This window comes from Branchiostoma lanceolatum, chromosome 11 (genome assembly GCF_035083965.1).
Source record: "Branchiostoma lanceolatum isolate klBraLanc5 chromosome 11, klBraLanc5.hap2, whole genome shotgun sequence".
In the NCBI taxonomy this organism is placed as follows: domain Eukaryota; kingdom Metazoa; phylum Chordata; class Leptocardii; order Amphioxiformes; family Branchiostomatidae; genus Branchiostoma; species Branchiostoma lanceolatum.
In genome coordinates, this window is record NC_089732.1 from 4,342,162 (window position 1) to 4,357,557 (window position 15,396).

The 15,396-nt window shown below is 41.2% G+C and overlaps 1 protein-coding gene across 3 annotated transcripts in view; it reads right to left on the bottom strand.

Moving 5' to 3' along the window:
- Positions 1-276: 276 nt before the first annotated feature.
- Positions 277-15,396, bottom strand: part of LOC136445343 (lysine-specific demethylase 4B-like) — a 35,562-nt gene continuing 20,442 nt past the window's right edge. The window contains exons 11-23 of one of the 3 annotated variants that reach the window (XM_066443305.1): positions 13,299-13,394; positions 12,737-12,905; positions 12,173-12,361; positions 11,550-11,670; positions 10,871-11,217; positions 10,325-10,491; positions 9,617-9,830; positions 8,753-8,832; positions 8,080-8,244; positions 7,214-7,473; positions 6,644-6,797; positions 6,254-6,415; positions 277-2,922 (exon numbers count right to left, since the gene is read on the bottom strand). In XM_066443305.1, the coding sequence (XP_066299402.1) occupies positions 2,800-2,922; positions 6,254-6,415; positions 6,644-6,797; positions 7,214-7,473; positions 8,080-8,244; positions 8,753-8,832; positions 9,617-9,830; positions 10,325-10,491; positions 10,871-11,217; positions 11,550-11,670; positions 12,173-12,361; positions 12,737-12,905; positions 13,299-13,394 (2,247 nt within the window). In that variant the 3' untranslated portion in view covers positions 277-2,799. Of the gene's footprint in view, positions 2,923-6,253; positions 6,416-6,643; positions 6,798-7,213; positions 7,474-8,079; positions 8,245-8,752; positions 8,833-9,616; positions 9,831-10,324; positions 10,492-10,870; positions 11,218-11,549; positions 11,674-12,172; positions 12,362-12,736; positions 12,906-13,298; positions 13,395-15,396 lie in introns of all 3 variants that reach the window. The other 2 variants (XM_066443304.1, XM_066443303.1) reach the window with 2 other exon arrangements.

Sequence of the window (15,396 nt, forward strand, 5' to 3'; positions counted from 1 at the left end):
GTGTGCTGGAACTAGCCTCTACCAGGCTCCGTGGATCGCTGGGAAAATAGTAGAAATTGGCCAGATTGAGTGAATTGTATGAAGGGAGTTGGCTAAGGAGAGAGGGTCCGATAGGCAATCCTTATTGCCTTTCATCAAACCCTCCATGGCCAAAGTCCCACGGCAAATGTTCTCCCTATAGCCGGCGCGGTTAGTCTGGTAGAGACTATGCTGGTACATCCTATTCTATAAATGTAATATTGCAATACATTGTCAATAAAATGATGAAATGAAGCGTTTGGCATGTTTTGACATTTTACTTCAGTTGAGGGAACTTGGTAGACATACATGTTTGTTTTGCAACTCGATACGCTTATGTACACAACAAAGAATGACTACTTATAATGCTACAATGTATTACCACTCTATGTGTAACCCCCAAGCACAAAACGTACCAAAATATCTACAGATTTTCATCATCATATCAACATCATTACCATCCATGGAATCTTAACTTACAGCTAAGATTTCAAAATCCTTTCCGGTATAAACTTTTCTTTTCTGCTCTCTCATCTTAAATATCACCATTTCTTGACAATAAATAGAAAAAAAGATGTTATTGCTTTATATACAAAGCAAAACACATCGCAGTTAAATGAAGGAAAATAAAGTTGTCATCAATCTCTGAACATGTCCTTTTTCTCTTTGCTGACTACGTTATGCAACAGAATTTTGAAACCTTGCAATTTCTAAACAATGTGTGTAGTACAAGTTAGCTCTGGTATAAATGCGTTCCTGTGCATTCGAATTGAATATTGAGAACATATGTACATGGTATTGTTAAGAGAAGTATGGGCAAAGTCTAAAACATTTTGTGAGGATATTTTGTGTAATGTATCTATTAAAGTGACAATGTACAACCATTTCTGGTGTAATGAGTATTATTTTTGAGGCATGTCTTTTGCAAAACATGTTCATTTATCTTTTTAATTCTATAGTCTAGTGTTGACCAATACGATGTGTAAAAAATATCCCAACTTTTTTTGCTCAAGAAGGTAAGGGGCTTCAACATTTACAATAGCACACATAAACAAGAAAAAGCTATACTCAAAGTTTGATTTTTTTCCAGAGGAATTTTCTTTGAGAAACAGTGTATACTCCATCAGAGAACTTTCTCCATGAGAAATGTACATTTTTCAATGTATGGACATGCAAACTGTTTTCATTGACTTACTTGTACCTTATTTACAGAGCAAATGTAAATCTACACTTAACTAACTAACTACAGGGAACATAGTGCACTTATCAATGTACAACCCAAGGGGAAATACACCCAGATATGAAGGGGACTTTGTTTTTCTTTTTCTTGCCACAGACATGTTTTAAGCTCTTAAAGATTTGTTTGTACCTGCTGAGGTCCTCAGTCAAAAATAAAAGTGGCTTTGACTAGTGATTTCTCAAATATGAAAAGAAATTTCAATTCTTAACCTCAATTCAAACAGCACCATTTGCTGGATACACTCATTCATTTTACAATGAAAAAAAAGTTTCTTTTGTGATTAGCAGTCAAACCCAGAAAAAAACTTAATTGGGCTGTGTTTTTCATCAAAGATATTCCAACCAGAAATATCTTGTCAAGGCTCCACTGGGGGCTTGTTGGTCACCACTCCTGTCTGCGGCGCCACCTAGGGCTCACACTGAAAAGTGCAGTTCTACTAACAAGGGGTTGGTAGTGTAACAAACACTATGTACAAAAACACACACTAGACTGTACACATAGCTTCTTACAAAAGTAAGTGGCATCTCTCATTTCTTGAGTACTGTTGAACTACCTGACAATGTAAGATACAGAATCAGTATTATAATATTTGGTATTTGTCATCTCATCTACATGTTTTCTATTTGTCCCATATCAATTGTCTAATTGTAGCTTTTACTTTACAGCTATGTGAAACGACCTTCTTGCACTGTTCAATTGTATGGTGATATTTCAAAATTCGTTGAGTCTGCCATGTCAACTAGCCAACCAACAAATGAAATGAATGGTGATAAACAAACCCTCCTTGGTGGAGTGACTTAGTCCATTTTCATACTGTATCTTCCCACAGTAGCAGGAAATTCAAACTTTGCAGGGTTTGCAGCACAACTATATCTGTAGAAGCACCCCTAGCAACATGGTATGGAACTGCAAACGTACTCACCAAGAAAAACTTGGAACAAGGAGGGACAGTGTCCATAAAGCCATGTACAGTTGATAATATTTTGAAGAATGATCTCACAAACCTGAATACACACAATAATGTCTTGCCATAGTAAAAAACAACTTTACAAGTAAGCATCATCATACAATACTCATAACTTTCACTGTTAAGGTTTATACCCCATTGGAATATAACATAAGATTTTGTTACAGAGAAGGCAAGATGCGCATCACATGCAGAGGCTTGAAGAACAGACAGGCAGATACCCAACATCACCATACACAACAGAACAGTGCAGATGGCATAACTACAGGAACAACCACTTCACTACACATACAAGTCTAGTTTCCTAACCTACCAATGGAACTGGGTAGACTGTACATTAAACTTCTTAGCTTGGTCTAACAGACATCAGATTCAAACAACATCAAGTCCAACAAGAAAGACAAGAATCATCTTTGGATCAAGTCAAGTTGAATGTCACTGCAACAAACTAAAAAATCCAACCAATCAACTGTGTTATTTCTCAAGAATCATACTCTATTGCTTTGCTTAAGAGATCTTTTGGGTTCTGATTTTCACAGAGAGCTTACGGCACTTTTCTGAGCTACGGGGTCCCTCAGCTAGTCAAATCAGCGGCATCAGGGCTCCAGGAATAGCGCGTGTTGGCAACACGAGGTCGCTTGCATTCTACGAGATCCGCTGTGTAGAAGATGTCATGCCTCATGTCTGTGGCCGTGGACTGCAGAAAACGGAAAAAAAGAGGGCAAATTTGGTCACCTTCCTTCCCTGTCCACTGCTTTAATCTCATTTCCTGCTAAGTTAACTACCCTAATGCTAAGAAAAACACTCAAATTTTGACCTTTTCGTTTTAAATGTCCCTTTTCAAGTAAAAAAAACATTGTGGACATTCAACCAGGATCTGGGGGACTGCTGCATGAGCATCCTCTAGCAACATGAAATGGTACTGCAGGTCTACACACCAAGACAAACATGTCAATTTCTGTCGTATTTCAGAATGGGGTGCTGGAAGACAAGTGGAAGCTTCAAATGTGTGCACACCAATACTTCACCACTATCTTCCCCAAAGAACCTGTATACAAAAGGAAAAACTTTCAATTTTGTCCAAGAACGGAGACAGTGTAAACCACCTTTTTTTGTATCCACTTCTGGAAGCCAACAACACATTTTCTCACACAAAAAAAAGGAATCATGTTGGATCTGATCAAGTCTTTGAACTGATGTCTGCTAAACACAAAGAGACCATCACAGAGGTTTAGGGTATTTCTGACACATTCTTTTCATACTTTACCTGCTTGCCTAAACTCTTCATTTTGTGGCAAGACAAGGGCATACCACTTGCTTGAGTAAAGCACCAATCACAGCAAGGGAAGGCAAAGCCTTGAATCTCATTGGCCAATACCCAACACCAATGAATCTTCTTGTCTATGGTGACAACAGCACCTGATTGGCCAAGGGCCATCACCAATCAGAATTACTCATTTAAAACTAGTTATGAGACAGCAAGTTGAGTCCTGAGTGCAGGTAAGAAATACAGTGCAGGAAATGGATTTTAAATGAAAAGCACTGAGTAGCTTGTGCAGAAATACCCCAAACTTGCAACAGCCAAGCATACATGCATGCACGATTATGTACAACCATAGGTCTATCTCTACAGCAGTAAGGCATTGTTTTTTTTCTACCCCCAAAAGAGCAGCTCCTTAAATCTTTGGCAATAATTACAGGAAAAATAAGCATTACTTAAGAATAATTTGCAAAACATCAATTATAGATACATGTACATTACATATAATGCACAGTGCAACACAAATCAGCAACCTTATAGGCTTTAACATCAATATTAACACAGGAATAAATAAATAAATTTCAAGATAAAAAATTTTTAAACATAGTCACTTTGAAATGACAATTCTAATTCAAATCCCTCTTCGTCCTATTTGAATATAATAAACAAAATAATAAACAAAATCCACTGCAGTGATATGGACACAGAAGCATACATAGTTTTCAATTTTTGCTCATGATTATTTTCAGGAGGATTACAACTATCCTTATAGTTATTATACTTAGCTTTAACTTAGTTCAAGGCATTATTCATAAGATTCAAAGACCTAATTGTTACACACTAGTGACACCACACACAAACACACACACTTATAGTTACAACATCTATGTACATCATTTGCTAGCGACACTTAGTCAGACAGGGGTACTTTTCGAGATGCAGCACATTTGCTTGAGACTTCCAGATCCGCTGTGCTATACTGTCTTGAGTACATTCCTGAGCAAATTTATTTCCTTTTCGACAAAAAAAGACAGAGAGAAACAAGGTCCACTGGTGCCCTGGAACTGTTCAAACATTCAAGATGAAGAGAAACTTTTAAAGAAAATCAGGATGTGTACTTTGAGGGAAGATTACTGTTGTATCTGCCTGGCCATACAAAACCAACTTGCATTTGTCTGTTTGTGTCAGTGCATTCTATAAAGAACATGGACAATTTAAATGTATGCTACGGCCACAATACCAGGACTTTATGGATGACATCATACTCGTGCAGAGATTTTGTTGTGTTATCGTTTTCCTTGTGAAAGATGGCAGTGATCATCCTTATGTAGAGGTGGTCTCTAATACAGGTTGAACCATATATCAAGGCCAGGTGGTTCTTATGTAAAAGTGGTCACTTGTACAGGTTTGACCGTGTATCAATGGTCAGGGGGTCCTTATGTAAAAGTGGTCACTTGTACAGGTTTGACCATGTATCAATGACTAGGTGGTCCTTATGTGAAAGTGGTCACTTGTGCAGGTTGGACCATATATCAGTGGCCAGGTGGTCCTTATGTAAAAGTGGTCACTTGTACAGGTTTGACCGTGTATCAATGGTCAGGGGGTCCTTATGTAAAATTGGTCACTTGTACAGGTTTGACCATGTATCAATGACTAGGTGGTCCTTATGTAAAAGTGGTCACTTGTACAGGTTTGACTGTGTATCAATGGTCAGGTGGTTCTTATGTAAAAGTGGTCACTTGTACAGGTTTGACCGTGTATCAATGGTCAGGGGGTCCTTATGTAAAAGTGGTCACTTGTACAGGTTTGACTGTATATCAATGGGCAGGTGGTCTTATGTAAAAGTGGTCACTTGTACAGGTTTGACCGTGTATCAATGACTAGGTGGTCCTTATCATGTAAAAGTGGTCACTTGTGCAGGTTGGACCATATATCAATGGCCAGGTGGTCCTTATGTAAAAGTGGTCGCTTGTACAGGTTCATAATATTAATAGTCACAAAACATTCATAAATAAGAACACTTGTCCAAAATGTCCTGAATTTCTTCACTCTTGCATCAGATTTTACATCTCTAGAAGACGCCATCTATAGAATCAATATAGTGTGGCCTTACCAGGGCACGTGAAACGAAAAACTAAGCGTGCAAAAATCACTTTCTGCCCTCCCCTGAAGACCGTGCATCCGGTACCATAGCATACAGCTCCATGAGGTGAGGGGACAGCTCCGAACCGTAGTAGCCAGGGACCGGCGGGGGCGGCGTCTCGAGTCTCTCCATTTGCTGTGGGTAGTACTGGAACCCCAGGAACGACGGCTGATAGAAGACCGGCGCCGAGCCGAACACCGCATTGTTCATCATGCCCATGCCTGACTGCTGGCCCATCCCCGGGCCGAACCCCAGCTGGCTCTGCATGCGTGACATCGACGAAGCCTCCGTCTCCGACGTGTAGCTAAACCCGGCTCCACTCACTCCGTGCTGCTGTGCAATGTTCTGGCTACCGTACGCCGAACTCATCGTCTCTTCCATCGAACCGTAGCTCCTTCTGCCTGACCTGCTAGACCCTATTTCTCTATATCTTGTACTTGACTCCATACCACTAGGAGGCATCATGTGATCCCAACCCCCCATAGCTTCCGATTGGAAGTTAGTCGTAGCAGGTCTCAGCGGACAACTAGTTTTCGTAAACCCTGACGCCCCCTCATTACTAAACGTCTGCTCCGAGGCGGTTGACCTTGGAGGAGCTACTTGACCTTGACCCTGCGTCCTTACCAGGCGAGACCGCACCCTCCTCGGGAGGTCTTCGTCTTCGGTGTAGACGTCTTCCCTCTTGACGGTGAGCTGGGACCCGTCCTCGAACTCCACCTGGTACATGGTGACGGTGCTGTAGCCCACGAACACGGCGTTGTACAGGACCCCGTCTGTCCAACGTACCTGGAAGGAGCAACACAGCAACAAGATAAGTCACAAAACTAATTTTTTTAAGACATGGTTTTTTTTAGACAGCATTAAGAGAGCATTTGCGACTCTTAACCACCATGACTGCTTTTAAAAGTCCAAAGCTCAATGAACAGGAAAATAGAAAAACTCAGCATAATGTTGATCTAGGATTCAGAATGTAGTATCTTATGGCATAAGAAGTAAACTAAGTTGTTAACTCACAGTGACTGGTGTCCCCTCCATGGGAGGGCCGTCTCTCTCACAGTTGTGGCTCTCCACGTCCTGTGGGAACAGGTTGTTGCTGTACGAGCCGTCGTCAAAGTTCACCTCAAAGAAAGTCTGTGACGTCAGGCCGATCACCTGGCACCGGTAGTACCTGGGGAAGAAAACGACAGTTCATTCATACATTCAATCACAACAAAGGTCATAAGAAAGCTGAAGTTGACATTTCAAATCTCTTCAGAACATGGAGAGACAAAAATCCTTACAACATATCTAGTCCAGACTGACTCAAAATACTACATTTTTCTCAAAAGGGATTTCTCATGATTGAAAGATTCTCAGTCAGCAGCAGTTTCAAAAGCCTTAGAATAGTTCAGTGAAGCCAAACAACATGTAGTCAACCTACTCTCCGTTCTTGTGCTTAGCGATGATGCTGGTTTCAAGCTTCTGTGGGGAGTCCCATGAAAAGCCACAAAGGTTTCAGTTCCCGCATGTATTGTTCTCCTGTACTATCATTTTGTTTTTAATTGTTTGTATATCTGCAACAATAAACAATAAACAAAATCTCACCGTCCGTTCTTGTGCTTAGCGATGACGCTCTGTCCCACGCTGATATCCGTCAGCGGACGATTCCTCGCGCGCTCCCGGTTGCACGTGTGGCGCTGGCAGATAACGTACACGGAGAACGGCCAGTCTCCTGGCTCCATGGCCATGCTGGCCGCGTGCGCGCACGTGACGTGGAACGATAGTGCACACTTGCCTGCCGAACACTGGATACACGCCCCCATGTTCACACCCTTCTTCATGATCTTCTTGCAGTAACAACATTTCTGTAAAGAAGAAAATTATTAATGTTCTCCAAATGGCTATGCTTGATGCCAGGTTTTACTGAAGTCATTTAAGTCTAGTATAGCTTTTCCTATCATTACTCTGTTACAGAACCACACAATACCTTAATTAATATGCAGGGATCTTATTGCAAGGATAACACTTCTGTGAACAAAAAAATAATTGAAGTTCTTCAAATGGCTGTGCTTTATGCCAGGTTTTACTCATGTCACTTAGTCTAGCAAAAAGTAGTAATGCTTTTACCGTAATTTGTTTGTAAACAGAATCACACCAGAGTTTGTAAGATGTACCATTTTACAGGGAAAGCCCTGGACAATGGCATAAGAGACCAAATTTTGAGAAATACATAGATGAAGTTGTGGAAATCTTTTGAAGGATACTGGACTGTTGATATAGACAATTTAAACTAGCAGCAAGAATCTTTCTAAACTTCAGTGGAATCTTGGTACACAGTTTCTGAGGGTTAATACAATTGTTTTCTTTCCACTCTGTTTTCCTCTATACCTCTTGTTAAATTTTTCCAAAGAAGTGAGACTTAAAACCAAGAAAAGAATGGCCTTATTTTAAAACAAAGCAAAGCAACCCACCAATCTGATCCTGGCGTTGGGTACTTTGCTGATGTTGACGGGTCCTCTGGTCTGTACCGACTCAAACGACACCTCCTGTACGGCGATGGCACAGATGATGTGGGCCCATCTTCCCGTCGTGGTGGGCTTCAGGGCACCGCCACGCATCACACACAGGCAACATTGCTGCGGGACAACAGATAGTCTTATGCCATGTGTCTTCAAATGATCTGTTTAGTATTATTATCACCAAGCGCAAACGTACATGGGCAGGAGAAAAGCACCCTGAATTGCAGAGTTTGCTTACAATTTTGAAGATGAAACAATAGCAAAATATACACATCATGTACCAGACAAATTAATATCAAAAGTACAAAAACTGTACAATACATTAATTACTTAGTAATGAGTGCATAACACTGTACAATAAATCAAATTGATGAATCTGTTTTTGACTAATACAGATGAAAATGTTACAAAACAAACTGCATCTATAAAGGAACTCTTTTTCTCAATCTCTAAAAAAACAAGAATTCGTTTTCGCATGGCTCACTAAAAAATTAGGTAGAAAAGGAAAGGAAATTTCAAGCCAAGATACTGTGAAGTTGCAACCAACGACTGATGTTAAACTTCAACTTAAAGCCTCTGATGACCAGAAATGCAAATCTTGATCGTTAAGATGATGGTTCCTTACCGCATCCCATGCTTCTGCCTCACACCTACTGCAGGTCCAGTGCCCCAGGTGTAGTTCAGGATCAGACACACCGTAGCAGCCTAAAAGGAAAAGAAACACAGTGGTTTAGGTTGGACTCCGAGTCTGCATGAATGTATCCCACATTTTCATCTTCAGACTTTAAAAGGCTGATGGATTTCTCAATATGTCTCTGTCCACATGCTTAGGACAATTTTTGTTTACAAAATAGCGGAAACTCATTTGCACTTACCCTTTGCTACACAGTCAACATTTCAGAATCAGAGAGCAACCTTTGAGGTTGCATGTACCTTACATTTTCTTCTCAAGCAGGCCACTGATCATGAAGAAGCATTTCCGTAAAAAATGTGCCGTTTATCTAGGCCAACAAAAGAATAGTTGCAACTTTTATCTATTTCTTTTTTGCTTTTGGACAGATAAGGACTTCAGTTTTTACAACTTATATCAACAGTGCCACATACAGAGAACAATAACACCATTTGTACACCTGGGTGAAGTGAGGAAAGTCATGTAAAGTGTCTTTCTCAAGGGCACAACATTGGTGGCATCAGGGCATTCGAACCCAGGACTGAAAATAATGCACTTGCATGGACCTGTAGACTGCACTGTCACTTCTACTGTTTCCTTCTGAACCAGGCCAATGAAGATGCACTTAATTAAAAACATTTGCCCCTTATCACCCTTATCTAGGCTCATTAAAGAACAGTTGCTTAACTCACTTGCATGGACCTGTAGACTGCACTGTCACTTCTACTGTTTCCTTCTGAACCAGGCCAATGAAGATGCACTTAACCAAAAACATTTGCCCCTTATCTAGGCCCATAAAAGGACAGTTGCTTAACTCACTTGCGTGGACCTGTAGACTGCACTGCTGACACTTGAGGACGATACTCCTGAGGTTGGAGTCGATGAGGGGGTTGGAGCCGAGCGGGGACGGGCTGACGGAGCAGGCCGCGAAGCACAGCTCCGGGATCAGGACCAGGCTCCGGGCAGCGTAACCCACCGGCCGCGGCAGCCGACACGTGTAGGGGTTGGAACCAGAGGGGGCGTCAGGATGGACCTGTACAAAGAAATAGAGCATATTGCCTAGTTACAGTATTTTCATGAAAGTTGGCTCTAGTCTCTTTAAGTCGGGTAAGTCAGTCTCTTTTGGTATAGACTCTACCTGGGACTACTTTGGGAGCTGAAAAAATAAAATGTACAATAGAAATTGGCCAAATGTAGTCAAATTTGTCTATAGTGTCTACTTAATGTGTTTATTTTCATCAAAGTATAAATTGATCTACCACAGGTTCTGAATTTGAATTGGTCAGCTGGTATTATTGCCATTCTGCGTAACACACCAAATTTGTAGGCATGCAGCGGTGGGTGGATATATAACACAGAGTGACACTTGTACAAATTGGGCATGATGTCAAAATGTACTTTTTTATAACTTTCCCTGCTATTTCATTTGCCAGCAATTGCAAAATAATATTCAAATGCAATCAAAAACATGCATAAAGCCAATAGTTTAAAAAAAAGGACATAACAGTTGTAAAAGCTGATTCTTACCGTATTGTATGGCTTAAATAGTGAACAGACAGCGCAGTAGGGGTCCTGTTTCGACATCTTGTCGTTGTGCATCTTCTCCAGTGCGAAGTTGGGGGGGCTGGAGACCCACAGGCCGGCCATGGACTGCATCCACGTGTCAAGGCTCTCCTCAATGCCAAAGGGAAGGTCTGGAATAAAATAGTAACAATTCTTAATAGCTTATTTGGTACTGCTCAGACCTTTCGGGCTTCTTGACAGAAAGAATTCACAACATTCAATTGACAAATGAAAATCTTACACATCTAGAAGTCACAACTCTAAATTCAGACCAAATAGAAGATCTGGAAAAATTTAAACACTGGTGTCATGGAAAAATTTCTCCATCTTATGTTTTTTTTCACCAAAAAATCAAGATGTCATTGACTAAAAGTTTGGGTGGCTTAACATTGGAATTAAAAAAGCAGCAGTGCAAAAAATTCACCATAGCCATGACATCAGACATTAAGTCTCCTGGACCTGTTGCCATGTGCAGTATCATAACTTCTTCCTCATTTCCTCAAACCTTACCTTCATCACTGCTCTCCTGTTTGGTGACGGACGTCGGTGACTTGGGTGGTGCCTTACTGATGGGGTGCCTCCGCAACGGTTTGCTCATCTTCTTAATCACCGGGATGCCCGCTGTGGAAGAACTCTGCGACGCCTGCCACTCGGTCTGCCCCGTTGCCGAGATCTCAACTATGTCGACAATCTCGTTGTCACTGATTAAGGTGGGCATTTCTGGTTCTTTGCTGGGGGTCGTCGCGCCGTTGCCGGCACATAGTTTCTTTCTGGGGGGCTCCGGGGAAGGGAGGGGGTCTTCCCGCTTCAGGAAGGGGGGTAGTCTCTCTTCTGGCTTTAGGACAGGTGGACTTCTACTATTGGAAATGTCACAAGGGAATTTTGTTACAAATATGAGTTTATAGCATTAGAGGAGATGTCAACAAATATGGAAACTTTTTTTGGGTTTTAGAACTGGTGACTTCTACTGTGGGAAAGTCACAAGGACGAATTCACAATTGCTATGTTAAAATCTTCGTGTAATATTTACTTCTGTATAAAAAGCTGTAGAAGACCCAACGAGAGTTCCTGTACTTTTGCTGTCGCAATGAAGTTCTCTCTATAAGGTGCACTCATCATTAGTTCTTCATAATATCAGGCACAATACCAACTTGTAACAAAAATGCAACTGTTTGATAAGAGTACTTACTCCTCGGAGGACTCCACTTTGACCTGGCTTGTCTTGGCTGTCAGGATGAGTTTCTCGTTACTGATGACCGGCTGTGGTCTGGCTGGCAGCTCATCTACTGGCTCCTGCTTCACCCTCACCACTTCTGGGCAGGGAAACAGAATGGCAACAATATCAGGTTTGTTTTTCTCATAACACATATTATTGAAAGTATTTTCAACAGTGAACTATACAAGGTAAAAGGAAGAAAACTGTCAAAATACCAACACAGGAGAGTAAATTTTTGTAGTGTTTGTTCACTTTGTTGGCTTGTGTCATTGGTTTGTTAGCTAAAAAACATTTTAAAGATTTGATGACTTTTCATGTTTTGTATTGAACAGTAATACTATAGAGTTGACTACATTTGAAAAAAGATCCTGTTCCAAGAATTATGTCAAGTATTTTTGGCCTTTGCAAGAAGCTTCTGCAGTAGCTGTATATTCATCATCATCATCATGGCAGGGTGACATCACTCCGTCTTTCTTTCTCTTGCCAATCTTATTGGAAAGATTACTTTAAAACTTTGCTACCTTGGTGGAAGTCTGTGTTCTCAAAGTCTTGTCTGTTTCCACCTATTGTTAAACAGTCTGTTTATATTTCCTTACCTGTCTGAGGTGCAGGTTTGTCCTTCTTGATCTGCTCCAGCTCCTCCTGGATGGTGGGTAACCTCTCCGGCAGCAGGGCCGGGGGAATGTCTTCCTCCGTCTTCACCTCCACCTTCACCTCGGCAGACGTCTTGGTTTCCTCCTTCCCAGACTTCTTAGGCCGGCCACGCTTCTTGGGTGCATTGGGATCTGAGATAATGAAAACAGGTAAGAGCCAGAAATGAGACATGGCCATCTTGAGACATGACCATCTGTAAGCCCACATTTTTGTTAAGCGTTCAACCACAAAGTATTGGCTATGAATTTATTACATCTTCCAGAAAGTTGGCCTTTATTGTTTGGTCTCTTAAGATGATGACTTTATATGTGTTTGCGTCTTACGAAAGATATCAATTTCCTTATAGACTCTTTGCCATTGCAGGATAAAGCTGTGAACATTTGATTTTCCTTGGGATTTGGAGTCTACAATGTATGTCAGGTATTAATGTCCACTCACACCTGGGCATAAGGCCACTACAAAATGAAATTTGTGACCCTTGAAGGTAACATGATCTTCCCTCTTACCTTTGGATTTGGAGTCTTTATCAGGGTGTGTGATGGGATGTCTGCGCGCTGCTGTTGTCGACACGTTTTTCCGCTTCCTCTGATCGTTGTTCGGACTGACTCTCTTCCCCAGGGACTCGTGGCTGTGCGAGGGGCGGTGTGCACCGTCCACGTCTGGGATGTAAATGACCTGGGGAGCGATAAATTATACATGCAAGATAAACATACAAATACACAAGCTCAAATGCAAGTTTTGCTGACATTCTATTTCATGTTGTGCACCCAAAATTCTTCCTTTGCACCTAAATTTTTAGGTTGCACAAACAGTGCACATATTCCCAAAAATGAATTTCAAGCCCTGACTGATTATAGATTAACTACAGTATTGAAGGTATTGGTTGTTTTAACTTATAATCGTATATACAAGCAAAGATAAGTACCTGTCAAATGAGGTGCCATGGACACGTCAGTGCTGTGCAAAAGTACTGAATACTTGTATATCTACCCATGAACAGAAAGTTTGCACTTTTGCCTCATTTTTGGTAACCAGTGAGCTGCTACCCGTAAACACATGTCTACTGACCTGTTTCCCAGACTTCCACTGGTCGTACTGGTCAGGCTGGAAGTTCTTGACGAAGGTGTCCATGTTGATCTTGACTCCATCTTTCCGGCAAGCACACTGAAAAGGAAAGAAGAAAATGTAAGCAAAGTTAGGGTTCAAATCCCACATGGTGATGCTCATTTGACCAGTATGCAACAGGAAAGAGTGGTAGTACTGAAGACTTCATTTGAAAGAACATGCTCCTCTCTTTGGTATGGATTCTTCATTTCTATCATAAGAAGCTCAGATATGTATGTTAACAGTAGAACAGATTTTCCAAACTGATAGTGACCAGACTGAGTGTAAGTACATCTAAGTAAGTGATATTTGCTTCCATGTTCCTTAAACCATTAGACCACAAAACTTTATTCCATACTTAAGTAAACTTGAATCTTCCTATCTTCTCTCTCTCAAACTGTGCACCAAGATACAGACTTCCCCCAGACACTGTTTAGTGATCTTCCAGTTCAGCACTGTTTTCTTAAATTCGTATGGTCTAAAACCAAGTCATCTTTAAGTGGGTGTCACCCTTCCTTACAAGTGTGGGTGTTGCCTCCTCCAAGAACCACTAGAAGTGGGCGTGGCCTAAGATTGTTGGCTATCGTGTCCTTGCAGGGGGTCAAGCATTACTCCCACCACAAACAACTTCTTCAACTGACCACTCAAGAATGATAACCACAATAAACACCCCCGACCACAAGAGCAACCGATCCTAATTCCGCATCCAACACAAAAGAGTTTCCTAATATAGTCTGGGCGGGGACATATTTTTAGGGGTGATGTCACGAAAATAGAAGCACCCAAAGCCGGTATCTTCATTGCAAATCGTCCCTAATACCCAGCCCTACACTCCGTAATCTCCACTCTTAAACTGTGTCACCAGCTAATGCTTGTTTATACATGACATCATCATGGGTATCGTTTTCTCTGCGGTACTGATTTATATTCCAGTGGTGATGAAACAAGACAGAGCATGTGATAATGGATAATCCACAGGAAAGTTGCAACAAAGATCTCAAATATCTTCAGTTTGTTAACGGACATTTCTTGACAATTTTGGTGACCCATTTTCCTTTTTGAGTAACAGAACTTCTTACACCTGTGTGACTCAAGACAGGTATTTCCCTCTTAAGACGGAAAAACTTAAGACACAAGAATAAGACAGCACGTTTGTTGTCCTAGCCTTCCTTTCACAAAAATCTCTTCCAAGCCCTTTCTTCCTCCTTGCCTTCCCCTTTGCTTTAAATGATTTTCAGCCCGACCACGTCGTGAGCTAGGCAGAAAAAAGCACCTGTCCAACCAAAAAGTAAACACGGACACACTTGTGAAGTTCCCTTCAGGACGACAAACTGACTGAGCAAACAGGAAAGCGCTTTGTTTCCTGGTATGTCTGAGAAATACAAGTGGCTGGCTTGAAAAAGACTCAGTGCTCAAAACCAGCTGTGCACGAAAAAAGGGTTATATACAATAGAAGTAATTCTATCAATTTCTCATTTCTACTTGTTCAGCACTGATACTAGTACTGTTAACAAAGAGAACTTACTTTGAATCAAAATTACAAATATACATGCAGAGTGATTATATTTTCCAACATTTTCCAGCCAGCAAAAAGTCAACCTTTTGTGCATTCTGTGTTTTTCTTTACCCGTATTAATGTACCAACACCTACGACAGCCTTGATTAACCGTTCTGAAGCTACAGTACTTTGAAAAAAGGAGGACTTGTTAAAGAAAACTCTTAACAGATGAGCAAAAAGCACCTATAGTCTGGAGGACACTCTTTATCTTCAACAAAAAAGCAAGGAAAGAGAGATCTACAGATGAGTGAAATGTGACGGTTTTCTGTAGAGAGAACTCTTTACAAAGCTTTGGTAAAGACAACTGTTATGTTAAAGTGGGTTAACATTGTTTCCTGCCTGTTGTGTCCGGCAGTCCTAGGGGCCGGCGGAAATGCGTTCAGAAGGTGTGAAGTACCGAGCTCTTAGGGACGGATCACAAAACAGCGGAGAGGGATGAGGAATCTTAGAAAATTTCAGCACTGGGATGACGGACAGACAAACCATAAACCAGATTTTGCTCTG